Genomic DNA, 19,201 nt, shown 5'->3' with positions numbered 1-19,201 from the left:
CATAATATAAAATACATCATTGGCAACTGATTCCCTCATTGGCTCACGTAAAAAGGCCTCAGCTTAGGGGCACAAGTCAGAAAATCAACAACACGTGGATTATTACAATTCTGCACCATATAGAATATTAGAGAGATTGCATAGATGTGCAATTATGATAGTCAATCTATTAACCCTTAACCATATAAGTGCATGATCATCATAGGCCTATGTGAACTATTGTGCACTTTTGTCATAAGAAAAAATAAGAGCAAGCTATTGCGTCAAGGAAATGACAACAAAAAGTATTCATTTGTTCCTCAGTTGTGTGTCCCAAAATTTGAATTTGATGTTATGGGTAGCAGAGTTTGCCCGGCCAAAACACTGATACCACACAACATCACATTTGAACTTAATTTGACATGATATCATCATTGCCACACTCCATCTAGCTATCCAACATAGTCATTTTCCAATATGTGGCCCCATATCATTGGCCTATTTCATCATTGACCTAATAAACATAGCTAAAATTTAACTAAATTTCTATAAAAAAACTAATCCACTAAAATATAGATAAAATTCAATATGGCATATCCAAGAATAATTTTTCTACCACTAATCATCCATTTTTGCAACAACACATCCAATTTCTTATATATATATGGAGGACTAGGAAATAGTCGGGGATTACCTTGGAGCAATGGTGACAGGGAGGGAGCCGAGGCATCGAAGTGGAGGAGGCTATAGTTGGGACAAATGAGGAGGCAGCGTCAGCTCCAAGATATGAAGGAAGTCGCGTGGTGGAGTAAATCGGGGAGGGTGCGTCATTGGAAGGTAGCTGAGTTATCAGAGTGGAGGAGGCCATCATCGAGGTGGATGAGGAGGTGGCATCAACTCTGAGATGTGGAGGAGGTCACGCGGTGGAGGCCGAGGAGGGTGCATTGCTGGGAGGGAGCCAATGCATCGAAGTGGAGGAGGCTAACATCGTGGTGGATGAGGAGGCGACGTCGGTTCCGAGATGTGGAGGAGGACATGCAACGGAGGAGACCAGGGAGGGCGTGACACTAGGAGGGAGCCGCGTTGTTGGAATGGAGGAGGCCATTATCAGGGTGGATGAGGAGGTGACGCCCACTCTAAGATGTGGAGGAGCCTAGGGAGGACGCTGCATGGAGCAGCAATCGAGGTGTTGGTATGCTGGCTCAGGAGCAGCTAAGTGTTGAAGAAGGACAGTTGTATAGGATAATGATTCTATCACTACCGGAATGCATAAACAACCGGTAGTGATATACTATCACTGTCAGTTCACAACTATAATCGACAGTGATAGAATCAATGCGCGGGTTGTGAATTGGAAAACTGCAAATAGGAAAACCATGTTTGTGGGGAAGACAAAGGAGCAACAACACTTTATCAATTGCATAGGGCTCATATGTTCTCAGCCATTAATATTAATTGTTCGGTGCCCCTTCCTTCTCCGTCATTTCGTTTGCCTCGCACGACCATTATAACTATTAGCCTTCCTCGACCTCCTTATTCTATACATGATGTTGCTCCTCCTCATTTGATTGACCGTATAAAGCTCTGTTGCATGTCTATCCAATGGTAGCTTTACGCTCGACGATTGCATTTATTAAGTTTCATTCAACCAAATGAAATTTATTAATTCACATGATTGGTGCTAGCATTACTCTGTTCCTTTTAGAAATTTATTCAAACATTTTATGATTGGCTCAATTTTATTAATTATGCAATGTTAGTCTGTTGTGATTCGTGATCTGTTGCACAAGGTTAATTAGAATTTTACATATATAGAGCTACATGAAATATTGTAATTTTTTTTGCAGGCATATATGTATAGCCTTCTTAAAAAATGAGGATGAGAGAGTAGAGATAGATGCATATGTTGTCTAATGTCTTGATGTTTAGTTTGGACGGGCTGACAATGTGTTTTATGTTGCCATGAAGGACAATGTGTTTTATGACCTTTGCTACGGGGCTAATTGGAGTTGCAACACATTTGCTTAATTATGAAAACTTTAAATTAGCAGTTCGCTGAGGGGAGACATCTTCATATCTTCAATACAAGTTGGTGATATGGAAAAGGTGAACAAGTGCAGAACCATATCCCTCTGATGTATTAATTCTGATGGTCTCACATTTGTGTTCAAGTTCAACGACAATTTTATTGTCGGACACTTTGATCGTCAAAGGAAAAGGAGACGCAAGTGCAAACCGTTAGAGCCAAGTGATACAAAATGCTAGGATATACCAGTTTATGTGGATGAATATAATAAACATATTCAGATTAGTAATTATCTGGAATGCAGATGTGTAGAACAAAAACGAGGGATAGCCTGACCGGGGACCACGTGCTCGCAAGGCAACAACAAAAAATGGAACCTACCAGGGATTAGCAAAAGCCCAGAGGTGTCGGGTATCTCCTTCCACCCTCCCCCATCTCGGCTGTTCCCCGTTCGTCTTCGAATCTCCGCCGCCCGGCGCCCCCAAATCCAGACACTTTCTCTCTTGGCCAGCGCCGCAGAAGGAGCATGCACGCCACTCTTCCCACCTGAGCCGCGCCGCCTCGAAGGGCCGAATCGTCCGTGCTCCCGCGCCGTCTACACAGTCTCCTGCCCTCTCCCTTCTCGCTTCTCAGCCGCTCTCCAAGAACTCGGCGAGGTAAGAACCCTCTCCCCCTGCCAGCCGCCTCTCACGACTTCGCCTCATGACTCTTGTTTCCCGGCTACTTCCCTCTTTATTCCGTGCTGTAATTTAGGAGCCGGGTTCCCCTCCCCTCCCGTTTGGTCTGGGAGCTCGGAATCTGGGCGAGTTGTGTGTTTGGGTACTTATCCAATCTGTGATGTAGAAGGCTTAGTGAAATTTCTCGCCGCTTCTGCTGTGGGGATTAGAGATTACTACCCCGCGTGCTTGTCCCTTGATTTGCCTTGTTTGGTTGGGGAGTCCAACTCGTGGCTGTACTGGACCAGGGCAACTGCAGCGGCTGCTGAAGAACGACCTTTCAAGAGTTTTCGTGCTGTAACCACTGCAGAATTCAGGATGTTTTCACCTTTTCTGAAGCTCCTATACTACGAATTCTTAGCTTCTAATACTTGACATTGGGTGGTGGTGTCCGTAGAGCCCATTTGGGCTGGTGCTTTTGTACTTGTCCAAGCTGCAGTGAGCAAATCTAGGAGATTTAGGCAACTAGGTTCCATCTCCCGGTTGGTCTGGAATTCGGAATTGGATGGTGGTGCGTGGAAAGGCAAATTTGTGCATCTGGGTATAGTCCAACCTGCAATGGGGAAATTCAGGAATCTCCCTCTAGCTGAGGTGGATTAAGGTGACTGCACGATTGGTGTATGCCTGAGTGCTTGTTGCATGATTTGTCGTGTCGTGTTCAGCTGGGGATTTCAGCTCATAGTTGTCCCTCCCAAGTAGCTGTAGCAGCTGCAGAGGAACCTGCCTTTGTCACTGATTGGTTCATGTGTGCGGGTGATGATTGCGAGGGGGGGGGGGGGGGGATTGGGATTTCCCTCCGTGCTGATGGTGTAATGTTGCCATAAGCCATGTATATAGGGCACAAATTTCTGAAGAAAGCAGGGTATGTGGTTGTTTCCTTTTTCCACCTCAGAGTAATTGTGGTTGGTTCTTGGATTTACATTTAGTGTCCATCTAGGTTTTGCCATCACCCCTTCATTGATTTTGCATGTGTGATCTTTGCCCTGTTACTGGCTTGATGAACTTGTTTGGTTCCATCCCTGCAGTCCCATGAGGAAGCTATGAGGGAGGATTGTGCCTTGTAGCAATTTGTTGTACTTAAACATTGAATAAACTGCAGCTTGATTTGGTACTCCGTTTATGGGTTTAGAGACTCGTGCTTCATTTCTTGCTTTATCTCCGTGTTCGACATACGAGCCATTAAAAAAGAGGCACAATTGCGATTGCGTTTATTTGACTTCCTGCCTGCCCTGACCATGTCTACTTGCATATATCCTAGGATTAAGCTTTTAACTTTACATTCTTCTGATAAAATGGTTTTAAATGGGTTACTAATGAGGATATATAAAGATTTATTATATATTTACTATAAATATGGTATATCCATAACGGGTATCCACTGTGCACGAGTCCTTTATTGGTCCCAATATGGTTCGTAACTGCCATGAAGTAAATAAGACATGTGACAAAATATTTGGTACATAATCATATTCGACACGAAAATTACCCTGTATCTGGAAAGGTTTTCCTAGATATCCGGGAGAACTACAATTCGAGAAGGTTATGCTCGGAGGAGTTCGAGTAGGATAGGACTTCCTTGCCCCGACTATAAGGTCATGTTTGGTTCCGCTTTTGCTGGCTTTTGCTACTTAGAAGTAGAAAGTTGGACCAAACAGTCTGCTTCTGGAAATGACTTTTGAGAAGCAAAAGCTGTCATTATTACTAAAAGCCAGAAGCTGGTATGGTGGAGCTTTTGTAGATTCTGAGGAATGCTGTTCTGAAGGGTATTACATATATTATACATTTTATCCGCATCAAAAGCCAATTCAAAAGCAGCTTTTGGAAAAGCCTAAGCCGAACCAAACATGCCCTAAATGGAGGGGGAGGGGGCACGTCCAAGGCACACGCCTTCCATGGAAACAACACGCAAGACATCACCAGCCAATTCACACCTTCTGCAGCTAAGAAGTTGCTGAATTCCAAAACAAGTCTAGTTGGGTATGAATCAGAGACACCCAACAAAGATCCACAACATAGATTAGAACACGTGATATACTGCATAGAGCCTTAGGATTAGACCTAAAGACTAGGGCTTCCAGTACCTAGAACACGTGATATACTGCATAGAGCCTTAGGATTAGACCTAAAGACCCCCATTTATAATTATCTTTTCCTGAGATTAAACAAGACAAGTCATGACGTATGGCTATTATCTTAACAAAGGCCTGAGCTTGTATAAAAAAACTTATGTCTCTATCTTTATACGTACTCTGTGCCCATTAGATATCCCTACTTAATATATATAAGTATTTGCTATCGATTTACTTAATCGCTGGCAGTTACTCCTAGGCTGTACCCCCCCCCTCCGCCCCACCCAAAAAAGGTGCATCCTGCAACGAAAAGGGTTAACTCACTGATTCGTAGATGTGCATAACTTTGTTGCCCTCTTGTCTGTCAAGTGCGAGTGTACTGGAGCTTTCAGTGGAGTACTTTGCTATGTGCTTTAATCTTTAGAAAGTAATATTGGTGACTCCTAAGGAACTTTACTTTTTTTGCTTTGTGCATCAAATATGCTAATGTATGTACATTAGCGATACGGTGCTCTCTGTTCATTTCTTTCATTTTGATTCTCATCTTGCTAGCATCAATATAATGGTGAAGAGCAAATCCTCGTGGAGCCAGATTGTGAAACATGGTGGGCCGACAAACCAGTCCATTGCCACAAGAAAGCTCCAACCACAAGATCTTGGAGCTGTAATATTTGGTTGCACGAATAATACCATTGCAGAGTGTCACTCACGGCAACGTTTCGGTATGGTATTCATTTCTTTTAATCAGAACTCTTTTGTAAGCTTTGTATTTACAAAACTGGGCTACCCAATTGATGCCTTTATTTCTTCCTGTGAGGATAAAAAAATATTCAATGCCTTTCAAAGAATAGCAACTTCTTAGATAATCCACAAACTTAGCCCAAACTATGTGTCATGTTTCAGGCTTGCCAAGAGCACATCTCTCGTATGTACAAAACGTTAAGGAAGGACTACCTCTCTTCCTGTTCAATTATGATGATCGCAGATTGCATGGTATTTATGAAGCTGCAAGCAATGGCAAGTTCTGTCCTCAATCAAATGCATGGTCACACGATGGCAAGAGAAAGACAGGCTATCCTGCTCAGGTACAATCCCTGATCTCTGTATCTTTGGATGTCCTCTCCTTTTTCTCTCTAGAAAACGCAGGAGAACTGATGACCTTTGTATGTCCTCTCCTTGCTCAATCTCAATGAGATGATTCTTATACGCATGCCATTTTATCGGTCTAGGTTGCAGTGCGGGTAAGATTGTGGTGTTTTCCACTAGCAGAGAGCCAGTTCAGAAATGCTATTCTAACCAACTACTACCAGAGGATGCCCGGCGTCCCTGGCCATACACTTCATTTTTTCCAGTTTGAATTGGATCATTCACAAACACATGCCTTGATGGATATGTTTACTCCTTTGCCTTCTCCCAAAAATTTCTGGACGCCCCCTGTTGCAGCACCAGGTCATGAGCATGTGCGAAAATCGACATTGCCACCTGTATGGGCACCAGAGTGTGAGAGTAACAATGATCTCAAATCAGAAAAGATTGTAAAGTCATATGCAGATATGGTAAAGATGAAAAAAAATGAGGAAGTTGGTACTGGAGGTGTGAATGCTGAGTATGCTAGCTCAAGTAATAAATCTTCAAATGATTTCAAATATTTGGACTGTGGGGACACACAACTGGAGGGGGAGTATGCACTGTCGAATAAGGAGGCTAAAGTGCAACAACAACAACAATCTGGTCAGCAAGATAAAGAGCTTAGCTTCAAATGGGTAGCCAAGGTTATAACTTTGCACATAGCTGATAGCTGCATCCCATATATCATCCTTGTTTTCTGTGTCTGATCATTTAGTCTTGCTAGTATGCTTAGTTCTTGTCAATCTATTCCAAATTTCTCACATTCATCCTTGTTTTGTGTGTATGATCATTCAGTCTTGCTAACATGCTTAGTTCTTGCTAACACCTCCCAAGTTGACCAAGATTCAAGAGCTTTCTTGCTGTGGATAGAGGTGTTGGGGGCACACGGGCAGGGATTGCCTTCAGTTCTCGTTGTTCCTTTAGCTCCCCCAGTTATTGCCTTTTCTGATTCTTTGTCGGTTCTGTAGATTCCCACCTATTTTCAGTTAAATGATTAATTCTTTTGCTCTTTCGTCAAATAAAAGGATCGCTTCCATAACCATTACAGAATTCATGACAGGCTAAATCTTCCTATAGCAAAATATTAGTAGAGGCCCATCAGAAGTAATAACATCACCGCCTATAGCAGCTGCCAAAATAACAAGGCAAATCTTCCTCCAAAAAAGAAAAATAACAAGGCAAATGCTTGCCTAAGCAGGTGGTAGCGTCGTTCGAGCAAACACAGCTACTACCTCTCTTATTTCCTTTTTAGTTTTCTCTGTGAAAGAAGGAAAAGATTCGAAGAATTCCACGATGGTTCTTTCCATTGATGCACTAGGCGTATATAGAGTACAAGGTGTACAGATTAGGCAATCAAACACACATATTAGGCAGGTAATTACACCTAATTAATGTCAGCACTAATATGCACAATCTGGTCATAGGGAGCAAAATCAATCTGCCATAATTACCATTACAGCATAATCAATATTGCCATATCTAGTAGATATTTTCCAACAGCCCCCTGCAATGTCAACTAGGAGTGGAGCAGACGTTGAGATTGGATTGAAAATCATTGAAGACGGCAGTCGGCAGCCCCTTGGTGAAGATATCCGCATACTGAAGGGAGGTTGGAATGTGAAGGACACGAGTGCCGTCGAGGGCGACGCTCTCCTGAATGAAGTGGAGATCAATCTCCACATGTTTGATGCATTGATGTTGCACGGGATTTGTGGAGAGATATACCGCACAAATAAACCAAAAGAAAGAAAGAACTTCTTTTATAAAGGAAATAAAAGTTTTTGCGAAACTAAATAAACCCTAAGTGTATATATGCATATATGTATACATTCATGTATATGTTTATATACATTTAGGCATATATATAGGAAAGGGTTATCTTTCTTTATATAAGAATATATAAGTATATATATATATATATATATATCTATAAATAATTGTTTGATTTCTTGATTGTTTATGTGAGTTATGTATAAGAGTATAATAAGAGTATATACAATAGAATACATGGAGAAAAGAAGAAAAGAAATAGAGAAGGAAATGAAAATGAGAAGGAACCTTGGGCCAAATTCGGTCGGTGCCCGTCTCCCTCTCCCCCTTGGCCCGCTTTGCAGCCCAACCGTCCTCCCCTCTCCTCTCCCTCTTTCTCTCTCTGTTGGGCCGTAACACCGGATATCTACTGTTCCCCCTTTATCTATTGTTCCTCCTCCCGTAACTCCTCTTTCCCCCCTTTATCTACTGTTTTGATTTCGAAATATCTAAGAAATCTTGGGACAATACTACATGTACGCGGGATGAAATGCTTCTAGAAGCTCGGAGATACGAAGAGGATAAAAAACTGCGTCGGATTGGACTCTATCTCTAACCGGAAGACATTCAAACGGAGATCAACTCGTGCGCAAGCCGACTCCACCAAAACCCTATCCGACCCAATTACGAGCATCATCAACCTCCCGAGTATAAATATGCACCCCAGCCCGTCCTCTTGGCATCCGTAGCTTTCCCCCCAGCTCACCGGTGCGAAACCGACCCTAGGGACCCCCATCATCGAGCTCAGACAATCACCAGTGCCTTGCATCGTCACCAGCTCTCTGTGTCGCTCCTCGTCATCAACATGCTAGCAAAACGAGTTTGTCATGAGCTCAAGGATGTTTTTCGCCACTCATCTGAGTATGAAGTGCTACGCAATGAGGTTTCGGTCGCTCTCTGGCGCTGCTCCGCCCGGCCACCCTCGAGCCGGAGTTTGTCGAGGTACATCGTGAGACGTCCGATCCGCTGTCTAAGGTTCATATTAGAAGTTCACGTACCTCGCTATCCGTTAGCCATGTCAACACGCCGAGTCAGTGTGCCGCGTCAGCTGTTTCACCAACGTGTTTAGCCACACCAGCATTAGATGTTGAGTTAAGAAGCCCAATCAACAATCTTTTTTCTTTTAGTTTGTTTTAATGCTTTGCGGACATCATAAATCATATATAATGCGCAATAAATAGTTTTCAATACAAAAATCGTTCTGAAAATAAGAATAATTTGGAAAATAATTTTAATAATGTTGTAATAAATTTGTTTAATTATGTTTAATAGTTTTATAATTCAAAAATGCTAGACAAATCTAGAAAAATCCTAGAAAATTATAGTTAACTCCAGAAAAATTCTAGGAAATTCTTAGCAACATAATTTCATCTGTAGATAATCCTTTGGTTCTGTTTTAATCTTTTGGAAGCCGTAACTTGTTAATCGTGGCTCCGATTTGACCTGTTCTTTCGTCGGATTGTTTGCAATAGTGTGATCTTTTGTGTGACGATGTTGTGTGATATTAAGTTCTTTTTGGATCCTGGTGTTTATGTGTTACCTTTTCGGTTATGTTGCGAGTAGACGCTAACATTCCGGAGGAGCTAAAAGGACTTCAGGATCAAGACTTTGAAGACTCAACTGAGTACAATGAAGGCAAGTTGTGTTCTTGAACATACTTATCCCAGTGTTTCAAATTTTGTTTCACAAACATGCATGCCAACAATTTATCAGGAATCTCAAAAGCTTTACCCTAGTTTCCCTTATCATCCTTGTCACCATAATTATGGTTTGGGTTATGGAAGGATAGATGATGCTTAGCCTTGTTTTGGGATGGTGATCATGATAACTGCTCTGTGAAATATGATAATGATCCTATACAACTATGATAAAAGATGATGGTATAATTTTTGTAGCAACATGGTATAATGATTTGAGAAATGGTTTGATGAGACCGGTACAAGTTGTACAATTGGGAATGTGGTAGTTTTGCTTAAATCTAAGGACCGGTTTGTGGAATGATTTTTCCGTGTAAACAATACAATCACAAGCCTCGAATGAGACGTATCTAGCTAATTAATGTGCATGCTCTCAGCATTGTGTAGACCATCCGGTTTTGTGGAATGGAATGGTGTACTTCCAGGGTGTTCCATTAGCACAAGACGGGGCTTCCATTGCTGAGGTGTATTCACGCGGTAGTGAAATCTTAATAGGTATGTACATGCTGAGAGTTGCATTGTAAAGGTTTTGAATTGGTCAACTCGGCGCACATTTTGGAAGTGTGTAAGGTACCGGGTATCGATAACAGAGTATGATGATGACTTGAGGGTAAAGTGTATGACATCTGTCGAGTGTAAAACTAGTTTATTAGCCATACTTATGGTTACGAGTGACAAGAAAAATCTCATGATTAGAATTTGATGGTTTTTTTAGTTTGGTCTATCATGGTGGTGGAAACTATAATTGAGGTGTTCAACCCTGGGTGGTGGGAACCTTGGTTGATGTGTTGGAAGGTTGGTTAAGATGTTTGGAATCTTGAGGTTGTTGTTTATTTATTGTTATTTATTTAATTATTATTGCTTTTCAAATACTTCTTAAAATATTAAATGTTGTTTTACGCAAAAGAGCCATATTGTCATATTGTTGTCAAGTTTTTATATACATATTATTTCCTCACAACTTGCTGAGTACGGCATGTGCTCACTCTTGCTATCACTAAACACTTGGAGAAGGAATTGAAGAGTTCGTTAAGAATGGATCGTTCAAAGATGCATTCTACGTTAATCGTGTAAATGGAGATGTCGCGAAGGATTAGAGAATATGTAGCTCCGATATATAGTTTTATTTGGATTTTTGACTCTTGAATGTCACTTTTGTAAGACAATTTAATAACGATCAAGTGTGATATTGTAATGATATTCGTCAATGAAGTCACTATGTGTTGGGATTAATTTCTGGACTCAGCACATAAATGAGATCGGTCTTTTCCTTTGATCGGTCTTGACAAGCGAGACGCCGTATGCTGCCGTTTGGAGCACCATGAGATGAGCTTGTCGCCAAGGAAGACACAGAAACTGGAGGTGGAAAAGCATGTCTGTGGAGCCAACCTCGCTAGTGGAGTCACGGGACAGTTCAATTCCATGTCCCACTGCCTTTAACATACCTCAAAATCCTTTTTATGAGGGGCAGATGTTCCCGGGGATCATGCATATGGAGGCATACCTGTTGCACCGCCTGAGTGATGTCGGGGCGGGTGTGAGTGAGGTACTGTAAAGCACCAGCGAGGCTTTGATAGTGTTAGATTAGACACTGGATCGTTAGTTGTAGATGACAACTTGCAGCGGACCTTAATAGGTGTAGCGTAGGGGTTTTTATTGAGTCATCTCGGTAGTGTACTTCTCTTGAGAGAAAGATGCCACGTGGTGAGCGATGAGCGGTGATGCCGGGGAAGTAGTGTAGGGCACCCAGATTAGTCATCTAGAATTCTTGTTGAAGAGATGCAGTGACTCGATGAAGAGCTGATGTGGATGTCATAAGGATGATGTCGACGTACAACAATAGGTGGTCGTGCAAGTGGAGATGTCGCGAAGGATTAGAGAATATGTAGCTCCGATATAGAGTTTTATTTGGATTTTGACTCTTGAATGTCACTTTTGTAAGACAATTTAATAACGATCAAGTGTGATATTGTAATGATATTGATCAATGAAGTCATTATGTGTTGGGATTAATTTTTGGACTCAGCACATAAATTAGATTGGTCTTTTCCTTTGATCGGTCTTGACAAGGGAGACGCCGTATGCTGCCGTTTGGAGGACCATGAGATGAGGTTGTTGCCAAGGAAGACGTAGAAACTGGAGGTGGAAAAGCATGTGTGTTTGTATAGCCAACCTCGCTAGTGGATTCACGGGATAGTTCAATTCCATGTCCCACTGTGCCTTTAACATACCTCAAAATCCTTTTTATGAGGGAGAGATGTTCCCGGGGATAATTCATATGGAGGCATACCTGCTGCACCGCCTAAGTGATGTTGGGGCGGGTGTGGGTGAGGTACTGTAAAGCACCAGCGAGGCTCCGATAAAGTTAGATTAGACACTGGATCATCGGTTGTAGATGACAACTTGCAGCGAACCTCAATAGGTGTGGCGTAGGGGTTTTATTGAGTCATCTCGGTAGTGTACTTCTCTTGAGAGAAAGATGCCACGTGGTGAGCGATGAGCGGTGATGCCGGGGAAGTAGTGTAGGGCACCCAGATTAGTCATCTAGAATTCTTGTTGAAGAGATGCAGTGACTCGATGAAGAGCCGATGTGGATGTCGTGAGGATGATGTCGTCGACGTACAACAATAGGTGGTCGTGCAAGTGGAGATGTCGCGAAGGATTAGAGAATATGTAGCTCCGATATAGAGTTTTATTTGGATTTTGACTCTTGAATGTCACTTTTGTAAGACAATTTAATAACGATCAAGTGTGATATTGTAATGATATTCATCAATGAAACTCACTATGCGTTGGGATTAATTTCTGGGCTCAGCACATAAACGAGATTGATCTTTTTCTTTGATCGGTCTTGACAAGGGAGACGCCGTATGCTGCCGTTTAGAGGACCATGAGATGAGGTTGTCGCCAAGGAAGACAACAATTCAATTCCATGTCCCACTGTGCCTTCAACATACCTCAAAATCCTTTCTAGGGAGATGTTCCCGGGGATCATGCATATGGAGGCATACCTGATGCACCACATGAGTGATGTCAGGGCGGGTGTGGGTGAGGTACTGTAAAGCACCAACGAGGCTCCAATAAAGTGTTAGATTAGACACTGGATCGTCGGTTGTAGATGACAACTTGCAGCGGACCTCAATAGGTGTGGCGTAGGGGTTTTATTGAGTCATCTCGGCAGTGTACTTCTCTTGAGAGAAAGATGCCACGTGGTGAGCGATGAGCGGTGATGCCGGGGAAGTAGTGTAGGGCACCTAGATTAGTCATCTAGAATTCTTGTTGAAGAGATGCAGTGACTGGATGAAGAGCCGATGTGGATGTCGTGAGGATGATGTCGTTGACGTACAACAATAGGTGGTCGACCTTGAAGTTGTCTTTGTAGATAAAGAGGGTCATGTCGCGCTTGGATGTCGAGATCGGTTCAAGAAGCTAACCAATCTCATATATGTGCTGAGCTTATAAATCAATCCTAACACAACGTGACTTCATTGATAATAATCATTACAATATCCAACTTCATCTTATGTCAACCGTATTACAAAAGCGATCTTCAAGGGTCGAAGAAACTAATAAACTGCAGGGTATCCATGTAGAATTTAACCAACAGAGAAAACAATTTAGAACGCTCCATCTTCCGTAAACTCTTCAACATCTTCGTCAATTGAGTTTGTTTGGTTATAGCAAGTGTGAGCACATGTCGTACTTCGCAAGTTGTGAAAAAAAATGCATATGAAGGCTTGGACAATAATAAGTAAAAAAACTATTTTGCATAAAACAACATTGACTACGACAATAGTTAAAAAATGAGTAAATAATTGAATAACAATAAATTAATAACCACCTTACGATTCTCACCATCTTGACTTAACCAACATTTCAACACCTAAACCAAGATTCTCACCGCCAGGGTTGACCATTACTAACATCTCAATCACAGCTCCCATCAATGTGATTGACCAAACCAACCAATTATCAAGTTCTAATCATGTGAGTTCCTTGTCACTCGTGACTGTGAGCATGCATAATTAATCTGTTGTACACTATGAAAATGTTGTATACTTTACCTACAAGTCATGATCAACTCTTTTGTCGGTACCCGTCAGTACCTTATACACTTTCGAGGTGTGCGCCGAGAGATCATTACAAAGCCTTTACAAAGCTCCTCTCAACATGTGCATACCCGTCAATGTTTCACTACCGTGTGATTACACCTCAATAATGGAAGTTTCCTCTTGCGCCTTACGAATCCTAGAAATTACATCTTTTCATTCCGTACCACCAATTAGTCTACACCATGTTAAGAGTGAAGCAAATTAATCGGCTAGATCCGTCCCATACCAGTAAAAGATGGTATAATTTTTGTAGCAACATAGAATTAGGATTTGAGCAAGTAGTATTGTTAACTTGGAATGATTGCTCTACGAACGGATCTTTAGATTTAAGCAAAATTACCACAACACAACCATACAACTTGTACTGGTTTCATCTAAACTACTTGCTCAAATCCTAATTCTATGTTGCTACAAAAATTATACCATCTTTTATCATAGTTCCGTAAGACCATTATCATATTCAATTAAGCCATTACCATTATCATCATCTCAAAGCAAGGCTAATCTGATCACCGGAATCTCACCGCATTGCATAGACTGCTTCGACGAGCAGCAAAAAACGTTGAGCGCGTGAAAGCGAACTCGTCTAGGCAGCACGCCATTGTCAGCACGCCATTGTCGGCGAAGCTCAGAGGAGGTTGGCAACGGTGAGTGACAGGTTTGGTCGTCGGAGTTCCAGCGGTGAGGGAGTTCTGGTTGCTAATCTACTACGGTGAGTTGGGCGAAACTCTGGGATGTTGAGGGGAGGCTCAAGGGCTTATTTTTTATATCTAGAGGTGACAGGGAGTCGTGGTTGGTTCGGACTAGGGTTTGCAATGACGGATTTTATCCCGACCAATTCTCGAGTTTGAATCAGGCTCAGAAAGAGATATGATGGGCAAAATATCGCGTATGGCATCTGGATTCCACCTGATTAACTCCTAGGGGAAAATCCTTTTGAGTTTGCGCGAATTTGGGAAGATTTGATGCGGTTGGCGAGTTGATCTAGGACTCGACTTCGCGTTTGAAACGAGCTCTTCTAGAGATAGGGTGGGCTAGAGACGAAGATAACATGGAATTCGTTTGGCATGAGTTCGGTTGGAATCAGTCTCGGGTTCGATCGAAGCGGCATTGGGGATTGTCGATGTCTTGCGTGTGCCAGACAGGGAGCAAAGGAGAGGCGAGCAAGAGCAACGCGACGGCGTCGACTGCAGGCTTCGCATCGCTCCAAAAGTGGGCCGAGATGGAAAGTTGTTGCGGCCTAGAAGAGAGAGAGAGAGAGAGAGAGGTTTGGATTCCGCTCCAGTAGCTTTTGGTTTTCTTTTCCTTCTTTTTTATTCGATTTATACATATATGTATATACATACTATATATTATTTATTATACATCACAAATCAATCAAGCATAAAACAATTATAAATCAACCATTTGCATACAAAAATCAAAACCATTCATATATACATATATGTGTATATATTTATTTAGGTTTTATTTATTCAACTCTCACTTTCTTTTGCATAAAAATAATTTTGATTTATTCTGAAATTGGGTTGTGGAAGCCGATGGAGAGGATGAAGGCTTGGAAGCGACTGTACGAGGCGCCACGAGTCCATAGAGCAACTTGTTGAGGCGGCACACATGGTCTAGGTCCATGGAGTCGATGAAGTCGGACGGCTGCTGACAATACACGGTCTCAATGAGAGTGCCATGCAAAAATGCATTTTTGACGTCCAGTTGATGGACGGGCCAATTGCCGCATACGATGAGAGAGTATTGTTCAGATGGTGGGTGGCTTGACGACAGGGCTGAACGTCTTGTCATAGTCAGCTTGGCTGCTATGAGAAGCCTCACAAAACCCATCGCGCCTTGTATCGAGCCAAGGAGCCGTTGGAGTTGAGTTTGTGGCGGTAGACCCATTTGATGGTGACGATGTTTGCGTTCGGAGGAGGGGGAACGAGATCCCAAGTGCGATCGATGGTGAGGGCATTGGACTTTTCCAACATGCTCGTGCTGCAATGTGGATCAGTGAGGGCTCCACGGTAGGTCTTCAGCGGGGGGAGATGGTGTTTGTTGTCGAAGCCTGGAGGGTAAGTGTTGGAACTGATGTTCCGAACAAGGAGAACCTTCGCTTATAGGGAAAACCGAAGGCTTCTAGGTGTGACACGTCTCAATTGATTCCGCCCGTCTCGGATACAGTATGGCCCTATTTATAGCCCGTACTTAACCACTCCACGCGGGGTTTACAGTTTTTACCCCCTTACCTGCTACATTCTCGAAAAATTCGGGGGCATTATGGTACAATCCAACGTATTTACATAATTACAACTCTGCCCCGGGCAGTTAAATGGGCCCTGACATCCAGTCATGGTCTTCGATCGACCCCAAGATTCCGCCGAAGGCTTCTCAGCTATCAGTCGGAGGTTCACCACAGGCTTCGTTGCTCCCCTTTGGCGCCATTGATTGATTCCTCGGTCCCAGTCCGAAGACGCGCTGCTATCTTCGCCCATTCCGGTCAGCAAACTACCGGTGTAGTCTTCGGCTTCCGACCGAAGGCTCGTTGTCGCCTTCACCAACGCGGGTAGCTGGGACCGCGAGCACGCCTCCGATCTTCGACCAAAGGATCGTCTGGGTCTTCGCCCGCACGGATGAAGGACTTGGGCCAACCTCTGGGTTGCGACCGAAGGTACTTCGTGATCTTCGCCTGCACTCCCTGAAACACTCCTGTAATCATCCGAATGCGTAGCCTTCGGTAGCCTTCGAGTTACCCTAAGAGGGGGAGGGCGAGAGATCATCCCCAATAGTAGCTCCCTACAGGTAAGGTTCATCTTCGATGGGCCGAACCTGTAGACTTCAAGATGTGTCTCAGCACCGTCCCCTTCGGCCCGTCGATGGCTTGCGGGGGTGGATGCACTTCAGGAAATTGCCGGATTAATTAATTAATTATTTTTGGTATGACCATGCTGCCCCTGAGTAATTGTTTTGTTTACATGCATTAAATGTCTTCAATGGATACCAAGACGCATTTCCCACTTCGATTCGAATTTCGACGCGCCTCATTTTAACCGCTATCCTCGCTGCTGTAAATACTGGTCCACAGTTCATTTTTACTGTGCGCCACTGCTCGAGCTGCAGCTCTCGTACGAAGCTTCTCACTCTCTCCTCCGAGTCTTTCGCCGTCCAAGACTTTTCAGGTCAGCCCGATGGCGCCGAAGGCTAGGTCTAATCGCCTGAAGACATACTGGATTGGGCAGTCGAAGGTGGATGACGAAGTGCTGGTCAGTCTCGTGAAAGACGGATTGATCAGCGACATCTAAAAGGTTAGGCTCCCCGTGAACCAGGAGACACTGGAGCCTTCTGAAGAAGAAGCTGTTGTTTTCGTTGACTACTTTCGAGCATGCCTTCGCTTGCCCTGCGATGATATGGTTGCCAAGGTACTGAAATTATTCGAAGTGTACCTGCACCAGCTGACGCCCAACGCCATTGTGAGGCTAGGTCTATTTGCCTGGGCTGTTTGATCTGAGGGAGCAAAAGCATCGGCCAGGGCCTTCGCTGCTGCTCACCGGCTTCATCATCAGCCGAAGCCAGTATTCGCCCGAAGCGTGCAGAGCGAGGCACATTATGGGTGCTTAAACTTCGCTTACCGCGCCGGGTTATCCACGCCTGCCATCGTGTATAAAAATAAATGGCCAAAGGATTGGACGCAGTGGTGGTTCTACCACAAGGTGGATCAACAGGAATTTCTCGTGTCGAAATGCGAGGAGGTGAAGGGGAACCGCGCTCCGGACGTACAATTGAAAGCGTCCCAGCGGACTGCTCTCGAGGCCTTCGCTAGGTGTGCGAAGTATTTATCCACTTGGGACCTCGTGGAGGAGTTTATAGCCGTCGGAGTTGGCCCCCTAGCCGGGATTGGAGCATCCTGGAGTTTGGGGAGAAAGGGCCTGAAGGGCTCTGCCATCCTCATCCTTCCGTGCACGGCTTCACGGGTACACATTCATTTACTATTATTAATGTTTCTGGATTTAACTTCGCTGTCATTTGCTTACGTTTCTTGATCTTCACCAGACTTGTTGGTGTCTGAAGTCAAAACGAAAGCTACGATGCTTGTCGGGAAGTTCACGCCGGGCGAAGCGCAGTTGTGCGCTGAACAAGGTCTTGGCCGAAGGCTCAATCGAGTCTTGGAATACATGGGCCTTTCTTACAGAGAGAGGCTGAAGATTAGCGCGTTCCTGCAGGGTCCTAGAGAGGGCTCCCCGGCGGAGGAGGCCAGCGAAGAGGTTTCCACTGGCGCCTCGAAAAAGCGAAGACACCCCGAACACTCGCTGCGAGGAGGCCGAAAGAAGGCATTGGCCCTTCGGAAAAGGCCGCGTGAGGTTGCCACCGAGGACGCTTGCGAAGAGGCATCTCCTGAGGGTGTGGTTGCACCGCGTGCCGTACCTTTAAGGCAAGAGGTGCCCGAGGGCACCCAGGATCCCCGTCCCTCCTTGAAATCGGGGTTCTGTTCTCGCGTGGACCTTCCCACGCTAATCCTAAGTGATGATGAGGAGGACCTGGTAGAGACACGAACTATCGTTGGGACTACTGCCAGGGACACTGAGGTCGAAGGGGGGTGACAATATTGAAGCTGTAGCCTACTCTTCGTCCTCATCATCCTTGAGCTCATCCTCTGGTACTGAGGAATCGACTCCTAGTGCGCCCCACCACGGCGGGAAAGGGCTAATGAGCCACGGCGGGCTGATTGACACGAAGGCCATCGAGCCTGAGGCGTTCAAGGTTTCTTTGTTTGAACCAAGCTCCTGGGAGGTAAGTAATGCGAAGAAGATTTTTAGCACCTTCGTCCTGCCTGAGCTTGAGATTTCACTTGCGCGGAAGCCCGCCGCCGAACATCTCAACCTCTCCGACGTGGCGATTGCGAAGGTATATTAGTGTGTTCTATTATGTTTGTATTTTCTTGTCATTTTATTACTAGCTCTCATATCTGTGCGACGTCCCAGGCTGTGCTTATCTCGCGGGCTCAACGCAAACAGGCGGAAAATTACGAAGCCCGCGCTCAAAACACGGAGGCGCAAATAGATATGTTGCGAAAGCGTGCTGAGAGAGCTGAAGGCCACAAACGGGAATTTGCGCACCGAGCGAGGGAAGCCGAGTCGCGCCTGGAGCAACTCGAGAAGGAACTTAGCGTCCTACGCTCAGAGAAACAGGGTGCCGAAGAGGAGGTCAAGTGCTTGCACCAAAATTTGCAATCATTCGAAGCGCAAATCTCTGACCTGCAGGCGCTTTGCACCGCAGAGATCGCTAAAGCACAGCAGTTGCAAGAAGAGCTGAACGAGATGAAGGCTCTGTCCGAAGATGCCTTAAATGCGCTTGGGGAGTTGGAGCCGAAGGCCGTCGCCGCATGCGAAGCTATCAGCAGCACCTTCTTAGGGATTGGTGCTTTGGCCACGCCCCCAACACTCGATATTGTCGGGCTGGATGGTCTTATAAGTTGGATTAATGAAACCAGCGGGAGCCTTCTCCCAGCAGCTCAGTTATATGGTGACTTCTGCGCGATGGTTTCAGCCCGAAGCCTTGTCCAATCAATTGAAATGACAGGCTGTGACCATCACACTGCGCTCCAGAAGCACACCTTTTGATACCCAACGGACATGTCTACTTTGGCCGTGTTGAGGGCGTCGAAGGCCATTGCCCG

General features: G+C 44.4%; 1 protein-coding gene and 1 pseudogene across 1 annotated transcript; both read left to right on the top strand.

Moving 5' to 3' along the window:
- Nucleotides 1-2,527: 2,527 nt before the first annotated feature.
- The window catches only part of LOC133897879 (uncharacterized), a 29,285-nt pseudogene continuing 12,611 nt past the window's right edge, over nucleotides 2,528-19,201 (top strand).
- On the top strand, nucleotides 13,828-19,156 carry LOC133897880 (uncharacterized). The gene is made up of 2 exons (XM_062338706.1): nucleotides 13,828-18,429; nucleotides 18,507-19,156. Exons 1-2 carry the CDS (start codon nucleotides 18,232-18,234, stop codon nucleotides 19,143-19,145), a joined length of 837 nt encoding a protein of 278 aa, XP_062194690.1. The 5' UTR covers nucleotides 13,828-18,231; the 3' UTR covers nucleotides 19,146-19,156.

This window comes from Phragmites australis, chromosome 17, assembly GCF_958298935.1.
Source record: "Phragmites australis chromosome 17, lpPhrAust1.1, whole genome shotgun sequence".
Classification (NCBI taxonomy): domain Eukaryota; kingdom Viridiplantae; phylum Streptophyta; class Magnoliopsida; order Poales; family Poaceae; genus Phragmites; species Phragmites australis.
This window is presented reverse-complemented; position numbering and strand designations above follow the sequence as displayed.